Raw genomic sequence first — 16,580 nt, forward strand, 5'->3', positions numbered from 1 at the left:
TACGACCAATTCCAAGCTAAGTTTCGGCAGCTCTTTCGACTCCCCCGGCTTTTTTAGTCTTACGACGTTGATTATATTGCATAAGGAAATACATCTATAGCAATAATGCACGTAATAATACATCTTTCAGTGCGCTTGATAGCCAAAGTCAATGCATAACCAGCGCGGGCGCGCGATCGTATTTCTCTTATAAATTATCCAAATTACCATGGAAACCGTATAACTACAGATCTAAAATTCATCTCTAACTACTTAGCGCGATATCACACGATGAATAATAAATGTTATCGCGATCGTTCTTTTTAGAAATTGCAACAGGTGGCGACATGTATTCCTAACTCTCAAACAACCTTAAAACGTTGCACTGTTGGCATTATCTAATATTATCGCGCGCGCATGTGCGTATAAAGTCTGCGGAATATAATTTGCTCGTGCCCGCGTCGTCTTTGAAGTAGAGCAGAAATTGTACGAGATCGCTCATCGATCGCGATCAGCTTAAACTACGCGGCAAGAGTGGACGTTATAACTATTTAAAGTCGCCGTCAAGTTGCCTTTCCCCGTACTCTTGATCGTAAGAAGATTTCAGGGTTATCCTATCGACACACAAAATCTATTTTTCTTGGGATAAGAAAAGCCTCCGTTAAATAACGTAAAAAAAAAAAAATTCATGTCCGAAGGGATTACCCGATCGTTCACGTTTTACCCTCCACCTTTCTGTGGCCGGCAACGATTCACGAAAGTCTCCTTAAAGTCGAAGGTCTCAAATTAGAACTTGAACGAGCAAGCATATGCCCTACTAAAATCGTGCACAAGACGAAGAATTGCATTGTAAAAAAGAGCAATCTCTTGAAGATTAGTCTTGTCGAATAAAAAAGTAGGAAAAAATTTTTATAAAAATTAAAAAAAAAAAAATAAGAGAAATATTCTTTTTGAGAGAGACGTCGTCTTCGAATTTGATAAAATAATGTAGATCTAAACTGTAAATTTACTTCAATGCTGTCGAGCGATTTCTATCGAGTTATAAAAATTATCACGTAGCCAAAAAGTAAACGGAATACATTATAACGTTGCCATTGCTCCATGACGTATAAGATATATATTTTATTAATTAATTTTTGCGCTGCAATTTAATATTATTTTCCGCGTATCTCAATTAAAAAAAAAAAATAATAATAATAAAAGAATTAATTTCCTATTAAAGGTATATACTCTTCGTTGAGGTTAGGCCACCTGAAGTCTCAACTACGGCGTTTACGTATTTCCGTACACCCTTACGATAATAGGATTTATATTCCTACCTGCCATGCGATAGGATTCGTGGTGTAACGCGGATTAATCGGCGCGGGCAGGATCGCGGCGAGGTCCTCTCTCTATCCCCCATCGTCCGGACGTCGTGCTGATCGAAACGATTCACTGAACTAAACCGATCGCGCTACCGTCGTCATCGACCGCGGCCGCGCTGCATCAACTTTTGGCCGTGCACTCTTTTTTTTCTCGCACGAGCGTAACGCGAAGGGAAAAAAAACAAAAAGAGATCGCGTAATATCGTGACGTCGTTCTATTATCCTCCTAGCCCGGCGTCAAAAGTTAAACAACGTTCGGACGTTTTTCTAAACCAGAAGAGCGACCCTAATGAATTATAATGACTAATTAATAATTATTTTCTGCGTAACCGTTCCGCCGGCTTAACCGGACGATTTCGTCGATCCTTGGATCACTATTTCTTAATATTTTCATGTAGTTTGAAAAGGGAAGAGACTTTGTTTCGCATTTACTCGTAGGCTTCTTAAAAATCGTCTCGGGATTCTAACGACGACGCACAACGCTCCGCGACTCTGATTTCCGCGACTTCTCTCGTTGTTTGCTTTCTCTTTCAAAACTGGCATGGTTTAGTTCGTTCAGAGCGGCTTGTTCATTTATCGGGGGCTATCTATCACAGTCGGTCTAATTGTAAGACTTTAATTTTCTTTCCGATACGAGATCGGAAACGGCGAGAAGGAAGGACGAGTAAGAGAATACACGTCATTTTATTAACATACAAATTCTTTATTTCGCCACAGTAAATTTTAATTACATATATTAGATTCAACATATTTTAAACAGCATGTAATTATCTGGTCTTAAATACTACGCGTATATCTCATATATTATTTAAAACAGTTTAAAAGCAAAAGGTTCATAAATATCGTTTGGATTATCCGAGGAAGTACTTTCTATGAGTAATACTTTTTAATTTCTTTAAGCAAGAGCGGTTCCGTCGTCTCGTTTATCTCTACGAATCTCTTGTTGGCCCGGCTGAAGTAATAAATGTCGCCGGTGTAGATGTCGAACCACAATGCGTGGATGTGCAGATCGTGCCTCTCCAGACGCTTCTTTAGAAACCCGTACGACGCGATGTTCTGCAGCTGCTGGAGCGTGTTGATCTGCGACAATTTGTCCTCGATGGCGAACTTGTTCTCCGGGTCGATGTAGGCGACGAATTTTCGCAGCGGCGTCTCGGCTTGGAAGACGATCGGCTCGTGGAAGCCGGTGATCTCGAGATGCTGGAACTTGGTCAGGCTGCTGCTGGCGTGCGCGCACAGCCACGCTCTCAGCGGCGACATTCTCCTGTTAGTCTGAAATTCGTAATTCGCGAGTTATCGAGAAAGCGAAACGCAAAGCGAACGAGAAATAGGCAGCGATAAAAAGAAGACGGCATTTATCCGGTAAAAACTTACCTGCGACGCAAACTCCTCGTCCCGCAGCGCGTAGAGCAAGTTCATCGCTTTGCAGTCGCTGTGCCCGCAGACAATAACGTGTCTTATGTCGTTCACCACGCATCCAAGCTCCAACGCCGCCGACTCGCACATGGTGAACTCGTCCACGAAGTGCTGCGAGTGCGGCACGACGTTACCGGGATTTCTCACTGAAACGTTTAAGCCCGCTGAGTCATTCGCCGCACGTTGCTCTGGTTCGGTTTACGTTCAGTCTTCGTTATGCTATGTATTATCTTGACAAAGAATCGCTGAGAAAGTTTGTTAAGTTAGAAGAGAAGAAAGCGCGCTGTAAGGGTTGGAGAAAGAGCCATCGGTTATTAGGCTACATGCGATTATAGTACTAAAATAATACCCTACCGACAAACATGTCCCCGACATTCGTTTCCGTAAATCTAGTTGGGATCATCCGGGAGTCCATGCAGGTAAAGAACACTGCCTTGGGCTGGGAGCAATAACAGACATCAAATTACAAACAGCACTAGCAGAACTAATAATATAAAATGTGCAGGAAATTCTTTCGTTAATTTTTCTTTCTAAGGGCCGAAGATTTCTGCTTATCACGCAAATCTATTAAAAAGTTAATTAACTTAACCTTGATAAAACAACAGCTTTACAGTCTACTGATACCACACGACTGATGAAAGCAGAACGCGAGTCTTTATCTACCATCAGTAAACGATCTGCGTAAAAGCACGTCGTCGGTAATACAGAATTGAAACGACTAATTTTCTTATTATCGATGGTGAGACAATTATTCATCAGTTTTACGCGTGCTCTGATCGATTATTGATTAATTGAGGTCACGTAAGTCACAGCACTTAAAACGCAATTACGTCGGTTAATTAATTTATGACAAACAAACGGGCGGATTCGACTGTGACGGATACCTCGCAGCCACCTGATCGCAGGGATAATGTCAACAAAACGCACGTGTTGGCGTACTCGGCGTGACAGAGGTGTCCGATATCTATATATCGAAAGACTCGTCGCACCAGTTCTTTTTTTTTATTCTACGCACAATCGTACCTCAGGGTGATCTTTGACTTGCTGGAACTGCTTCACCATTCCCTCCCGGTGGCACTTCCGATACTTCATGATCCCCTTGAGTATTCTATCCATCGCGACATTCGAACGCAAACTGGTAATTAAATCGCGAAAAAACCTCTTTTCCCGAGAAGCAATGACAACACTATTCCGCCATTTAGCAACATGGCGACGCCAAGTTTGATTTCCTATCGCCGTACGATGGAAACCAGTCTTTTTTTTATTCCCTTGAAATTCGTAATGAAAAATTGATAAATCAAACGGTTTTTGATAACACATTTTATTTTTACACGCTTAGAATTTATCCCGGGAATGTCTCTTTCGATTTCAATAACTTTAAGCCTGTACGTGGTTATAATTAATTTATTCGCACATTTACAAAATACAGCGTAGCTTTGTTACATCTCGCGTGTAAACTTCGCAACCATGGGTGTGAACGTACAAATACACCATCCTCTCTTATGAAATTGACTATTTATCATCGACCTTTACAACCATAGCACGGTACTTTGATACAATCGGTTGCAACACTCAGCAGCTTGTTTCATATTTGAGAGTACAATCCTCAGTAGTAAAACTTATCAGTGAACACATAATTGAAATTATAATTAACATATCCGTTATCATCATTGAAGTCATAAATCAATTTCTGTAACAAAAGCACTTGAGTAACATTCATTGGATTATTACGTGGTCTCAAATCGTGAATTAACTTTCATCGGAGTACCGAATAAAAAATAGAAAAACCAAAAATATGAAATAAAGCATAAAATAGTAATTATTTGACATTGATAAACGTAGTACGGCTATGTTATATTTCGTATATAGCATGAATTCATATCGAAACAGTTCTAATGTATGAAATACAGCGATAATCATCAGCCTCTTTCGATTATATATTTTTGTGTCATAAACGCTCACGCTGGAAGCAACACCGATTGAAGTATACGTTTAGTGACTTCCTCGATCTCATCGGCGATCATACCCCTGCGATTACAAGCGCGGTTTTGCGCTTTATGTTAACGATACGACTTCAAAAATTTAGCAGTTATTAACAGGATGGACCCGGGTGACGAGGCGCCTGGGTCGTGCCGACTTCTATCTGGTTAGCGTCGAACTCTGGCTGGCGCGCTCCAACTTTTCGAAGTGCTTTCGGGCGTTGCGTATATTGATGAGGGTCGCCGCAGACGCTAAAAAAAAAAGAAACGCGTAATAACGAATCTCACACACGTAAAAGTTTTAAATACTTACGTATAGTCGGATCGGACATGATAACCATTACGTATGTATTCGATGTGAATATATCGATGAAGGCCGCGAAATTGGTGTTTCTCACTTCCATGCTTTGGAACTGTGCTGCCAGTTTGCTGCAAAATTAACAAGATAAATTTTGTTCTTGCCAATATTAATTTTTTTTTTTTTTCTTTTACTTGTACTTACCTGCAACTCAGTTTGAACTGTTTTATTATATTAGAAACCTTTTCGAAACGATGCACGTCTCTGTGAAACTGCCGCTGGCAATGGCTTATTACTAGGAAGGTGGCTCTTTCAAACAAAAGAACCTCGTCGGCATCGATGATATTGGCAAACTGATTCAAGCTTTGTTCAAGTTCTTTCACGTTGGGAATTAGCATATATACAATGGACGACCATGCTCTGTAATAATGTGGATTTGTCTAGTACATGTCCGTTTTAATTACGTAATATACGTATGTGCTTGCGCGTTACGTACCGATATAACGTTTCGTCCCATATGCTAGTTCTAAAGCAGGTGCACTCTAAGGGTAAGCTCAGTCTTTTAAGGTCTTCTTCCCTCTCTTTAAATATGTAATCGCGTTGATCTTCCTGCACAAGATCCATTTTGTGAACGAGGCAGAATATTTTAGCCTCGGGACTGTTCTGTAGTATGGCTTCCAAACAGCTTTGATAATAATGCATATCTTTGTCCAATTCTCGCGATTCAACATCAAAAACGTAAATTAGAACCTCGACATTTCTGAATATATTGTCACGTTGTGACGCAAAGTAATTCTCCATGAACGCCTCCTGCCCTCCGCAATCCCATAGATTCAGGACCAGGTTGCCAAGAAAGCGAACGTGAGAGTGTTCTACGTCAACTGCAATAAATAATGTTGCGTTATTCTGTATTTTAAAAAGTAAATTAACTCGTGCTTTTCACGTTTGGCTTACTTGTTGCTCCTAGACGATGTGTATCGCGAGCGATGTAATTAGCAAAAATAATGCTGCGCATACTCGTCTTCCCCGAGCCACTTTTGCCCATTAACAATACCTGAAACGCCACACGTAAAATAATCTCACAGAACAAAGAAGCGTCTCCATATAAAAAATTTACGGGAAACAAAATAATTTGTGCGTTTTAATATAACAAAGAATCTTACCTTTTTCTTCATCGTGAATGAGAATAACGTTTTGTTTCAATAAAAACCTTATGCAAGAAGAATTACAGCACACACTAACTGGTTTCGTCAGCGCGTGGCTTATCAACTGTTCTCCGCCCTAGAGCAAGGATCGCAGTGCGGTCAATTGGCCGCCCAGTCTTTATCACCAACTGTCGCGTCAAAATACACGATGTGATTACATATGCCTTGTTTCGAAATAACGTCGTAAATCCACATGAAAGTATTACGTACGCCCAGTGCGTGAACGTGTATCGACATCCGACCCTCGGTAACGTTGGTTAACCTTCTATATCTTCCGAAGTGCGTTTATTTAAAAAAAAAATAAATATTCGTGCATCATGGCAGCTCCAAAGACTGTCAAATCAGCTGTTGTGCGATGTCCGGCAACAGTCACGATGCAAATATAACTTAGACGCGCCAGGCGCATCGAGTGCGCAATGTGTAGTTGGCTTAATAGGCTTTAGAAAGCTGCGCGCGCTCCGAAAGTTTCACGGTCAACGTCATGCCGGTAAGAGCGCGTCTACCTTCTTTGTGAGTTTCTCGGCTAAATCGATGTGTCACGTGAACTGTGAGGATTCTCTCATGTGATCCTCTCAGTTTTCAATAGAGGCGGACAGCTCGTACGTGACAGGGTACACTGGCTCCGCGTTCTTTCGCCACTTCTCGAGGCAGCGGAGATCAGACAGGACAGAAATGGGCGCGTCCGCGTTACCCGTGATCGCTTTCACGCTCCTCTGGGGCGCCGTGGTATTCCTAGGAGTAGCCCTGCCACTTTTTGTCCCGAAGGGACCAAACCGTGGGTAAATAGAATTTTCGGCACTCCCATTTGTTTTGGCACGATCTCGCCGTGTTACGATTAAATATTATATTTAATTATTGAATCTTAATTTATATCGATGCGCATTTATAGGATCCTTCAAGTTTTATTGGTGTTAACAGGGTTTACATGCTGGCTGTTGTAAGTAGAATATTTCCTTCACGATTTGAATCAAATTCGTAACTAATACGTGAATTTGTTTTTTTTGCAGCTGGTTGTGTTGCTACATGGCACAGATGAATCCACTGATCGGCCCAAAGTTGGAGAACGTGACTATCTTGGTTATGGCCCGCGAATGGGTAAGTAAAAGAATATCAGTATAACTGACATTACGTGTGAATTAATCAAATTAATTAATGACTTGCTTAATAATTAATTTCTAATTTTTGAGCACTGTTAATTTAATAAATGTATATTGTTTTGCTACAGGGCAACCCCGTATCTGATTAATAAACATTCCATGGTTTATGGAGACCTTTAATTTTGAATATATGTACATTCATTCCTCCTCGATTCATTTTCGATGTAACTCTGTAATTATAATTGTAAAGTCGTACAAAGGTAAAAAAAAAAAAAAATGCTAGTATATATTAATAACTTCTATAAATGGAAAAATTTATAGGTTATTAATATATGCTGATTATATAATTTATATTGTATTATTACTATAATAATTGCTTAGAAATGTGTAAGAATTTTAATGTAATTAGTTGAAAGGAGCTATAATTGGAAAAAATAAAACAATGTTGTTTTAATTATATACATTATGTTTAATTATATATTGTATTTTTCAAGTCGTAAGTAAATTAAATCTCGAAATCGTATTTATGGGACTTATTTTCTGAAAAAGAGAATTTCGGAGAGATATAATGAACAGAGGCTTTACCATCGGACGATAATATGCAACTCCAGAGCAGTTTTCAGGAGTCTTGTGGACTTGTGGAGTCGTGCGTCACATGGGATATTTGCCTAAACTATTTCGGGATATCGGCTCCTCTCTCCTCTCGCTTTCCACGGCAGTCCACGGTGCAGATGTCAATCGTGCGGACGAGCGACACAATAATAATGGAGGCGTGTAATGCCGTTGAGCGCGAGGTGGACAAAGTTCTGTCGAAATTCGGCGCGATAAATGAGCACGCGGAGACGGTGCTACGCGATCTGATAAACCATATTCAGTCGCTGAAGAAGGATCTGGAGGAAGGTAAACAGGGCCAAGCTCATCGGCGCTCCCATTCGAGATCTTTGTCTCGATCCCTAACAAAAGTTTTTCGTCGAATAAACCGACTCAGAGATCTTACAATCATGCCCTTAAGTCTTAATAAGTTAATCAGACCCTTTGATAACCGATTACATACCTAGTTAATGCTTCATGTGTGGTTCCATTTGTTGCAAATTAATTAACCTAAAATCGAACTGATTGCATATTGTGCGTTATTAATAGTTCAATTTTACATCTTTGCATAAATCGCGTTATAATCATATTGCATAAATTTATCGTTCGTGCAAATATCGAAATACATTTTAATAAATGTGATATTTATATATTTCTTTTTTTTATATATGTAAGGGTTGTATGCAACTGACTCGGCGATCTTAAAACTTAGTTTTATTTAATGTTTTTCATTAGCACCGCCTAATCAGGAGCTGACGGCTGGCCAAATTCAAATGTTAAAGCAAGCAATGTCAAAAGTGCGCGACACTGTACAAAGATTGGCGACGGATCACCGCGATTTGCATAGTACAGTGTCTAAGGTAGGCAAGGCAATAGACAGAAATTTCACTGCCGATTTTGCTAGCACCAGCAGAGAAGACGTGTTCTCCGGACCAGAAAAGTCTCACCTGCTGAATCAAATAATATGCCAACACTTTTATCGCCAAGGAATGCTAGACATCGCCGACGAATTGGCGGCAGTAAGTTTCCGCCGTCATTTATACATTGTATCTGTTTTATGTGCAATCATAGTTAATTAATATTTTAATAAATAAAATGTATAAACACGTAAATTTGTAATTAATTTTAACAGGAAGCCGGTATTAAAACCGACGAAGGCAGGAAGGAGCCGTTTACAGAACTGAACTATATACTAGACTGTCTAAAACAAAGAAACTTGGAACCGGCATTGGAATGGGCTAAGAAACACAGAGAAGCACTTTTAGCTCAGGTAATTTTTGTAGTTACATACGTGTATTTCGAATTGTTCGCGTAATGTGTAATTATAATTTTTTTTTTTTTTTTTTTTTTTTTTCAGAATTCTTCTCTCGAGTTCAAACTACACAGATTGCATTTTATAAGACTAGTTCAACAAGGTCCCAGTAAGCAGAGAGAAGCGATATTATACGCCCGCCAAAATCTCACGCAATTTGTTGGACGTTATGAGAAAGAAGTACAATCTCTAATGGGAACGCTGCTTTACCTGCCGCACGGAATCCAATCGTCTCCTTATAGTCACTTATTAGATCCAACTTTGTGGCTCGAAATACACGACGTTTTCACGAAAGAAGCGTGTACATTATTAGGTTTAAGCGTGGATAGTCCGCTATCTGTTTGGTACATACATTTTACTTTCTTATAATTCCGAAAAAGTTGAATGAATTAAAAACACTGCCATTTATTCAATTCTAGCATTAATGCGGGATGCACTGCACTGCCTGCGCTGTTAAACATCAAACAGGTAATGCAACAAAGGCAAGTTACCGGTATTTGGAGCGGTAAAGATGAATTGCCCGTAAGTACAGGGTTTTATTACCTATTTATATATGCATTTAAACGCTTAGAAATTTTATTTAACATAAATTCTTTTCCTTGAAGATTGAAATAGATCTGGGAAAGCAGAGCCGCTACCACTCGGTTTTTGCCTGCCCTATACTCAGGCAACAAAGCACAGAGAACAATCCGCCGATGAAGCTGGTTTGTGGTCACGTAATTTCCCGAGACGCGCTGAACAAACTCGCCAATGCGAATAAGTAGGTGTTACATATGCGGCGAGGCTAGAATACATTGTTGTTTTCTAAGTGCTGATTTAAAGTCACTTTTTAAAAGAAATCAATTTATTTCTAGGTTAAAGTGCCCGTACTGCCCGGCGGAGCAAAATCCTGAAGATGCGAGGCTTATTTATTTTTAAGCTGTGATATACTACTTATACATATAGTAATATATACGTTTATATATATATATATGTGTGCGCGTGCGTGTGTATAAGAACTATATACACAGGAAAGTTAGTTTTGCAGTTTCTTTGTGACGGATTATGCCAAGTGCAAAAGAACAATACAAGCTGCGTGCAATAACCAGAGAATTAGAAATGAATATTTTACATTCTTCATCAAGATTTTCTTACTAAAATCATTTTAATAACATTAAGATTGATCATTTATTTTTTTACTTTTGTTAAATGCAAATATAAGCCCACTAATCAATCGATTTCTTTTTTTTTTTGTGTGTTTTTTTTTACGAGAACTAGTTCGCAAATATTGACAGAAAAACGGAGGAACTGTGATAGTTTTAATATTCGTGGGGTAGTTGTAATGATAGTTATATATTGTTAGTAGACAATTTATATATATTACTAGTGTATAAGTGACTTCAGCTTTGTACTGAACGGTAATTTAAAATTCATGATTGTCTAAGGACGCCTAACATTTGTTACGAGATCTTTCATAAACTTATTCATTTCGCATTTTGATTGTATGTATTGGCTTGACTGTAGTTAAATGAAGAAATCAATTTATAAATATGCGTTCTCACAATTATTCCCTACGTTTTCTACGTGCGAATAATATCGATCAAACAAAAGTGAGAGAACACACATCACGATGATAACCAACCGATCAAAGTCTGTGAAATCTTATAGTAACATGAATAATTCTGCAGGTAATTTTTCCACGTGGTCATTAAAAATACTTTACAACTAAAAAATAATTAGTATAAAAGTATATACAAAGAAGAAATTAATTTAATTCATTGTTACTGTTTCAGCCAAGTCCGAATCGTCGATTCTGCCTCCCATACAGTCTGCGAAACGCCCAAACTCTGATGAAAAAGTCGACCTCGCGAAGACTTTGCCGGGCATGATTGGCGAATTATCGATTAATAAAAGTGCAAAGCAAAGCGTGAATAAATTAAACTCTGCAGCTCGAAGAAAAATCGCCGAATGTAATTCTAAATTGAGAGTTTCTTCATACAATGTCGACGAGATGTCATTCGAAGAACTGCAGGCTGCTCTAAGTAGAAGCGTGGAGAATCCGCAACAGCCGTTTTCATTTTTAGCGAACATCTCCAATGAATTCACAAGTAATAAACCATATGTGACGAAGTCTACAGATATCGATGTAAGTATAAAAAGAATTTAAAATTGATTAAAACTATATATTACTCATATATTTTGATTTATTAGAAAGCAATTCTAAAATTATTTTCTTTTTTAGATGCAGTTAACTGCTGTGGCAGAGCGTATTAAATCGATTCAAGTTTTATTGGAAAAAGCCAAGTCTCAAATTGAATATACATACCTTTGTGCTAAGCAAAAAGACATTCATTAGTAATGTTAAATGGCAGACAGGTAACAATATAATTTATTAATAAATATAAAGCGCTTCTCTATTCATTAAAATTTTCAATATTAAAAAAATTAATTTTTTATTTATAATACATATCACGACAAAAATTAAATGTTAGTTGTAATATAAATATATTTCTAAACAAAAGATGTAAAATTAAGCGATAAAATTTATCATCTGTAACGTCTCGAAAAAACTTCTGTACATATTATTATAAAACAATATTAAGATTAACAATTAGAGTGGAAACGAGCTCTTAGGCCGTCTCTTCTCGTTTGAAGCGGGCGGATAGGATTTCCGGAATCATGTTGACCTCGTTGTCGAGTTTCCCACAGTCCTTAGAGCTGGTCTCCGCGATTTTCGATGATCCTGCGACGTCGGATAGGCCGTTACTATTGCATTGCGTGTCACCGTGATCGTTCACGTCGGTGGACCATCGGGACGCAATCTCCTCGAATGATTGCAGGAGGCTCGCGTTCTGTTGAATGTTCTCTAACTCTTCTTTGCAGAGTTGCTCGATTTCCGAGAGCCTCCGCCTGCAAGCGTTTACGAGCTCGTGCTTGTATGCGTTGTAACGCTGCTCGGCGTCTTCGTAGTATCGCCAATCGTGGTTCCTGACGAGATTCATCTTGTACTCGAGCACTACGAGCTCTGGGATGCTGCACTTCGACGTAACGTCGACGATGTTATCTAGAATTTATACCATTAAGTTAGATAGAAGAAAAAATAATTTTTTAGTATTGACAATTGCTAAATCGTTCACTCAGATCGTTTGAGACCGGCGATTCTATCGCGTAAGCGGCGACGGCGGATCGCGCGGCTGCGGTTGCTTCTTCAAATGCGAGAACACTGTTTTCTTCATGTAAGCGTTGAAACTCCTTTTCCTTTCTCCATAAAGCCGTCTCTTCGTTCAGTTTCTTTCGGAGACTCGCTACGTCCAACCACAGCTTTCGGGCGCGTTCCTGAAGAGTGGCTCTAAAGCAAATAATTTTCTATCTGATAGGGTGTAATAATTTTTTTACTAAGAATCTATTGAAGTCGCAAAAAGAAACTTCAGCATTTTTAATGGTATTTATTGAAAAAAAAAGAAGAAAATTGATTCTCGGGGCTTGAAATTCATAGCAGAAATATACGCTAATTCTCTTCCACAGTCGTCGGATGATCTTAAGTCTGTTGCGAGCGGTGGTCGAGTTTCCGTTGATTCGACGTCGCTCAATAATTCTTCGGACGAGTCGTCCTCGTCCGACATCCCGATGAAAATCGTAGGAATATCCTTGATCACATCCCGCGTGTCGTTGCACTCCTCCGAATGGCATTTGCGGATTTCGCAATCTCGAAACTCCGCATCCCGCTGTACTTTATCCGAGACAGAAGATTCCATTTCCGTTGAAGAGACGCGTCCGTCCATCGCGATTTGTGTTCTTTAATAAAGAAAGGACTATTTAATTGACGCAGAATTCAGAAAGACAATCATTGACAGTGAGAAATTTTACACTAATTGATAAATTGATTCAAGATAATGAATTGCGCGCGCTCCCGTTTTGTTTTCGAGATAGAAAGTTCGCACGCAATCGCAGCGTATTTTTCACAAGTCTCAATTTTCAAGAGGTACAAAAGTAGGAAAAATTGTGAGGGAAACATTACAATTAGATTGCATGGCGTAAATATTTATTATCTATATAACGTAAAAATAATTTTTACAATGTAACAACAAAAAAATTTGCACATTTAGTAATATTCGTATCACTTGGCTTGATAGAAAAATTTGACGCAATTAATTGGCGGTATCGGTTAATCCTCAAGTATTCGCGCGAGAGAAAGTCCTCTCTCCACTTCTGAAAACAAGATATGAGCAAAATTGAGCAGATTTTTCGCTGGATCTTTATATAATTCAACTCCTCTCGTTGGATTGCGTACGCGAGACTGCTCCTTTAATTTTTCTTTTTTTTAAAAGAAAGTACAGGTCGCAAGAAACGCTCGCCGATCCAACGCGAGTACTTAAGGACGAACCTTCCGTGGTCAATATCGATAATACATTTTCATCGGATTGCAACAACGAATTGGTAACACTATGTAATTTTTAAAGTCGATCGCAAGCGTTCACTCTGGAGGACATTGGCGAAACAATATCGACAGAAAGAAAAAGAGTGATCGACGTGATTAAGTCGTTGAAGTCTATCGTATGCTATATACACGGTGAAATGCCGTCCGGAGGTGTCGTAAGCATAAAAGATAAGAAAAAAAACAAAAGAATTTTTATAATGAATAATTTGCGGCGTTGTATCTCAATCACTCTACCGTTCCCCAGTTCGGCATGTCGGATATATTGCATTATTCGATTACAAAATGACATATAGTGTGTGATTCGCCTCTACCTGATGTAATAGATTTTTTTTTCTTTTTTTTTATATACAATTTTCAATTTCGGTGGGACGTTGGCCGTTCGCGTATTGTGTGGAAAGCCGCAACGATATATCACCATACAGCCTAAACGCTATCGTTATCGAAAATACAATCTAGATATAAATTCCGATCGACCTTGGGCATTCGCGGCGTTAAACTAATAAAAATTTTCAGACTCTCAAGAACGAAGATCGATCAGAATCTAAACCGCGGCCGAATAGCATTTACACCTACATGTGAATCGTGTGTAAGACACTCATAGATAATTCCTTGAGTCAGTCAGTATTGTCGTGGCGCAAAGAGCAACCGAAAATTAATTAGAAATAATAATAGTAATGGACGAGCAGTCTCTTTACGCCGTTTTGCACTTTAGCAACGCGCGTGGCGCGCGCGTGTTCGATCCCGTCTTTGAAGACGTTCAACGTCTAACGATTCGCGACTAGTACGACGGGGAGGCTAGATTGAGTCTTCGATTCGATTAAATGCTAGATTAAATGACAAAGAACGAGACGAATGTCCGTTCAAAAGGCGAAGCGCTCGAGGTTGGTTCGCACTGTCTGGCTGATGCCTTTGGTCTTCTCCGCCTGCCAGCTTTTGGTCTTGCTGCGAAAGAATCGGCACTCCTCCTCGTGATTAGGGTGCTTCATCGGCTTATAGTTCTGCGGCATGCAGAACTCCTTCTGCTCGGAGTAAAACTTCTCGTAGCCGCCCATGAGGAGATAGATCTCCGGATAGTAAAGCGCGGGGTAGTGCTTCTTGTTGTACGAGCGGTCCAGCCGGCGCAAAATCCGTGTGAGGGTCGGCCCGCGCTTCCACGAGAACTCGCAGTGGAATACGAGGATGTTGCGCTTGTCGGTGTCGTGCTGGATGTTGGGCACGGTGTCAGTCAGGTGGTTGAACATCATCTGCTGGACCTGGTCCGTGCTGTAGATATTCACCGCACCGTTGATGTGGCCCCCGTCGAACTCGTATGGGTACCGACAGTCGACGATCGTGTAGGAGGCGACGCGATCGGAGAACTCGCCGCGCAGAAGAGCTGCCAGCGTGTCGGACGTAATGGATTTAAGGTCCGCGTGCATGCCGTTCGTCAGCGGCAGTATACACGGCTTGCTGAAGTCGCCGATTAGATCGTTGTCGGTGATGCTACGGTGGATCGCCCACTTGATGTTCGTGTGCGTCTCGGCGGGCCGCGTCTCGGACAGGCTCCTCTGTAGGGTGACCTGCGAGTGAGTCAGGGCGCCGGATCGTCGTATGGGCGTCGTCGAGTCCGGGTGCAGGCCGCAGGATCTGCGGGACCGCTTCAGAATCGACGACTCGTCCGTCTTCGGTACGTTCTCCAACGGTCGTTTGAAGGACCTGATGGAGTTCGGCGAGATCTCCATCTGCAGTCTGTAGTAAGGCGCCGTGGCCTCGTCGTAACTGTACGTTCTCATCATCGTTCTCTTCGAGCAGCTGTCCGTGGGCGAGCGGAACAGGCAAGTGCGAATCTTCGATAACGGCGGCATTTTACCTAACGGCGACTTCGCCAGCGACGGCGATCTCGTCTGGAAGGGCGACCTTGTCAGCGGCGACGATACTTTGACGTTCCTCTGCGCAGTCATCCACTTGTCGACCTCAGATTTGCCGTGAGCGCGCCGCGGGAATTCGGGTGTCGTCGAAACGTAATCCGACGACGCCTCGGGCGCGACGATGTCGCCGGACAGCAGCTTCGAGATGCCACTCGGCAGCTGCATCTCTTCCTCGTCCGTGGCCTCCATGTCGTTCAGCTCGCTCACGAGCCCGTCGTCCATACTCTCGTACCCAGACGATAGGCTGCGCAAAAGCGTCGAGCTCGCCGGCTTCAGGCGGTACGTCGGGGAGATCGCGTACGAGTTCAGGGCGCGGTGATGATTCATCCGGTTCCGGGAGGCTGCGGACGTCGGATGCTGCGTAAAGAAGTCACGCTTCTCCTTCTGGATCGGGCTCGGGTAACCACTGTCCTGGCTGTTCTCCTCGTAGCTTTCCAAAGGCTGCCGTACCTTCTTGCTGCGTGCCTGAACGAAAGGCACGACAATAAGCAACAAATTCGGTACGATGGTTTAAAAAGAATCTGGGATCTTGGGAAGGGCTTTATTAAGTTTTGAAAATAAAAATTGCGAATATTAAGAAGGGTTAAAGCGAAAGGAAGGAGAAAATTGCAATCAACATTTTATTAGACATTCTGTACACACTTTAAATCAGGGACTCGCGTATTTCTTACAGGATTTGATAGTTTTCTGAAAATTTCCCGTAGTTTCCAGTGATTTTTATCTATTATCGAAATTCGGAAGGAGCACGAAAACGCGTTGCAGATGTAATCTACTACCGGAAGGAAAGCGAGAATCAACGTGCAAGGTGTCGCGTGCATTATGAAAAGCCAAATTAAAGATTAAAGTGACGGAATTGAAAAGTCCCTACTCTCTTCCTCCCGTCGTCTTTCACTTAAAGTAGACTCGCTATCTGCGATCAGCCGGTGTAAAACGTCGCCGTTAAAATCAATGTACGCGTTGATAATCAGCAGCTGCGCGGCACGCAAGCCGGATTTGTCGCCCAGCCTTAATCGCG

The 16,580-nt window shown here is 40.9% G+C and overlaps 7 protein-coding genes across 12 annotated transcripts in view; 3 read left to right on the plus strand and 4 right to left on the minus strand.

The window, feature by feature from the left end:
* Positions 1-2,025: 2,025 nt before the first annotated feature.
* Cahbeta (carbonic anhydrase beta) lies at positions 2,026-4,015 on the minus strand. 3 transcript variants are annotated; one of them, XM_070672928.1, is made up of 4 exons: positions 3,783-4,000; positions 3,114-3,198; positions 2,718-2,905; positions 2,026-2,615 (listed from the first exon to the last, which is right to left on the minus strand). In XM_070672928.1, the coding sequence occupies exons 1-4, from the start codon at positions 3,873-3,875 to the stop codon at positions 2,214-2,216; spliced, it is 768 nt and encodes a 255-aa protein (XP_070529029.1). In that variant the 5' UTR covers positions 3,876-4,000; the 3' UTR covers positions 2,026-2,213. The 3 variants fall into 3 exon arrangements, with proteins under 3 accessions (XP_070529029.1, XP_070529030.1, XP_070529031.1); XM_070672929.1 differs by lacking the exon at positions 3,783-4,000 and adding an exon at positions 3,349-3,772; XM_070672930.1 differs by lacking the exon at positions 2,026-2,615 and having other exon boundaries at positions 2,871-3,004; positions 3,783-4,015.
* A 130-nt stretch (positions 4,016-4,145) lies between these two features.
* Raga-b (Ras-related GTP binding A/B) lies at positions 4,146-6,612 on the minus strand. 2 transcript variants are annotated; one of them, XM_070672926.1, is made up of 7 exons: positions 6,452-6,612; positions 6,200-6,369; positions 5,991-6,090; positions 5,533-5,917; positions 5,241-5,456; positions 5,052-5,167; positions 4,146-4,990 (listed from the first exon to the last, which is right to left on the minus strand). In XM_070672926.1, exons 2-7 carry the CDS (start codon positions 6,209-6,211, stop codon positions 4,899-4,901), a joined length of 921 nt encoding a protein of 306 aa, XP_070529027.1. In that variant the 5' UTR covers positions 6,212-6,369; positions 6,452-6,612; the 3' UTR covers positions 4,146-4,898. The 2 variants fall into 2 exon arrangements, with proteins under 2 accessions (XP_070529027.1, XP_070529026.1); XM_070672925.1 differs by having other exon boundaries at positions 6,200-6,605.
* Positions 6,613-6,757: 145 nt separating this feature from the next.
* LOC139112113 (V-type proton ATPase subunit e 2) lies at positions 6,758-7,797 on the plus strand. Its single transcript, XM_070672932.1, has 4 exons — positions 6,758-7,020; positions 7,131-7,178; positions 7,249-7,336; positions 7,467-7,797. The coding sequence occupies exons 1-4, from the start codon at positions 6,914-6,916 to the stop codon at positions 7,485-7,487; spliced, it is 264 nt and encodes an 87-aa protein (XP_070529033.1). The 5' UTR covers positions 6,758-6,913; the 3' UTR covers positions 7,488-7,797.
* Positions 7,798-7,846: 49 nt separating this feature from the next.
* On the plus strand, positions 7,847-10,769 carry Sou (required for meiotic nuclear division 5 protein souji). Of its 2 annotated transcripts, none has more exons than XM_070672923.1 (7): positions 7,847-8,238; positions 8,665-8,948; positions 9,062-9,199; positions 9,287-9,585; positions 9,661-9,763; positions 9,847-10,001; positions 10,078-10,769. In XM_070672923.1, exons 1-7 carry the CDS (start codon positions 7,938-7,940, stop codon positions 10,157-10,159), a joined length of 1,362 nt encoding a protein of 453 aa, XP_070529024.1. In that variant the 5' UTR covers positions 7,847-7,937; the 3' UTR covers positions 10,160-10,769. The 2 variants fall into 2 exon arrangements, with proteins under 2 accessions (XP_070529024.1, XP_070529025.1); XM_070672924.1 differs by having other exon boundaries at positions 10,096-10,769.
* A 10-nt stretch (positions 10,770-10,779) lies between these two features.
* LOC139112112 (uncharacterized) lies at positions 10,780-11,657 on the plus strand. Its single transcript, XM_070672931.1, has 3 exons — positions 10,780-10,908; positions 11,014-11,366; positions 11,463-11,657. The coding sequence occupies exons 1-3, from the start codon at positions 10,851-10,853 to the stop codon at positions 11,574-11,576; spliced, it is 525 nt and encodes a 174-aa protein (XP_070529032.1). The 5' UTR covers positions 10,780-10,850; the 3' UTR covers positions 11,577-11,657.
* A 179-nt stretch (positions 11,658-11,836) lies between these two features.
* Positions 11,837-13,144, minus strand: LOC139112114 (uncharacterized). Its single transcript, XM_070672933.1, has 3 exons — positions 12,728-13,144; positions 12,358-12,569; positions 11,837-12,284 (listed from the first exon to the last, which is right to left on the minus strand). The coding sequence occupies exons 1-3, from the start codon at positions 13,000-13,002 to the stop codon at positions 11,851-11,853; spliced, it is 921 nt and encodes a 306-aa protein (XP_070529034.1). The 5' UTR covers positions 13,003-13,144; the 3' UTR covers positions 11,837-11,850.
* Positions 13,145-13,245: 101 nt separating this feature from the next.
* Positions 13,246-16,580, minus strand: part of LOC139112108 (M-phase inducer phosphatase) — a 35,804-nt gene continuing 32,469 nt past the window's right edge. For both annotated transcript variants that reach the window (XM_070672921.1, XM_070672922.1), the window contains one exon: positions 13,246-16,030. In XM_070672921.1, coding sequence (XP_070529022.1) covers positions 14,519-16,030 — 1,512 coding nt within the window. In that variant the 3' untranslated portion in view covers positions 13,246-14,518. The remainder of the gene's footprint in view (positions 16,031-16,580) is intronic.

This window comes from Cardiocondyla obscurior, linkage group LG26 (assembly GCF_019399895.1).
Source record: "Cardiocondyla obscurior isolate alpha-2009 linkage group LG26, Cobs3.1, whole genome shotgun sequence".
NCBI lineage: Eukaryota > Metazoa > Arthropoda > Insecta > Hymenoptera > Formicidae > Cardiocondyla > Cardiocondyla obscurior.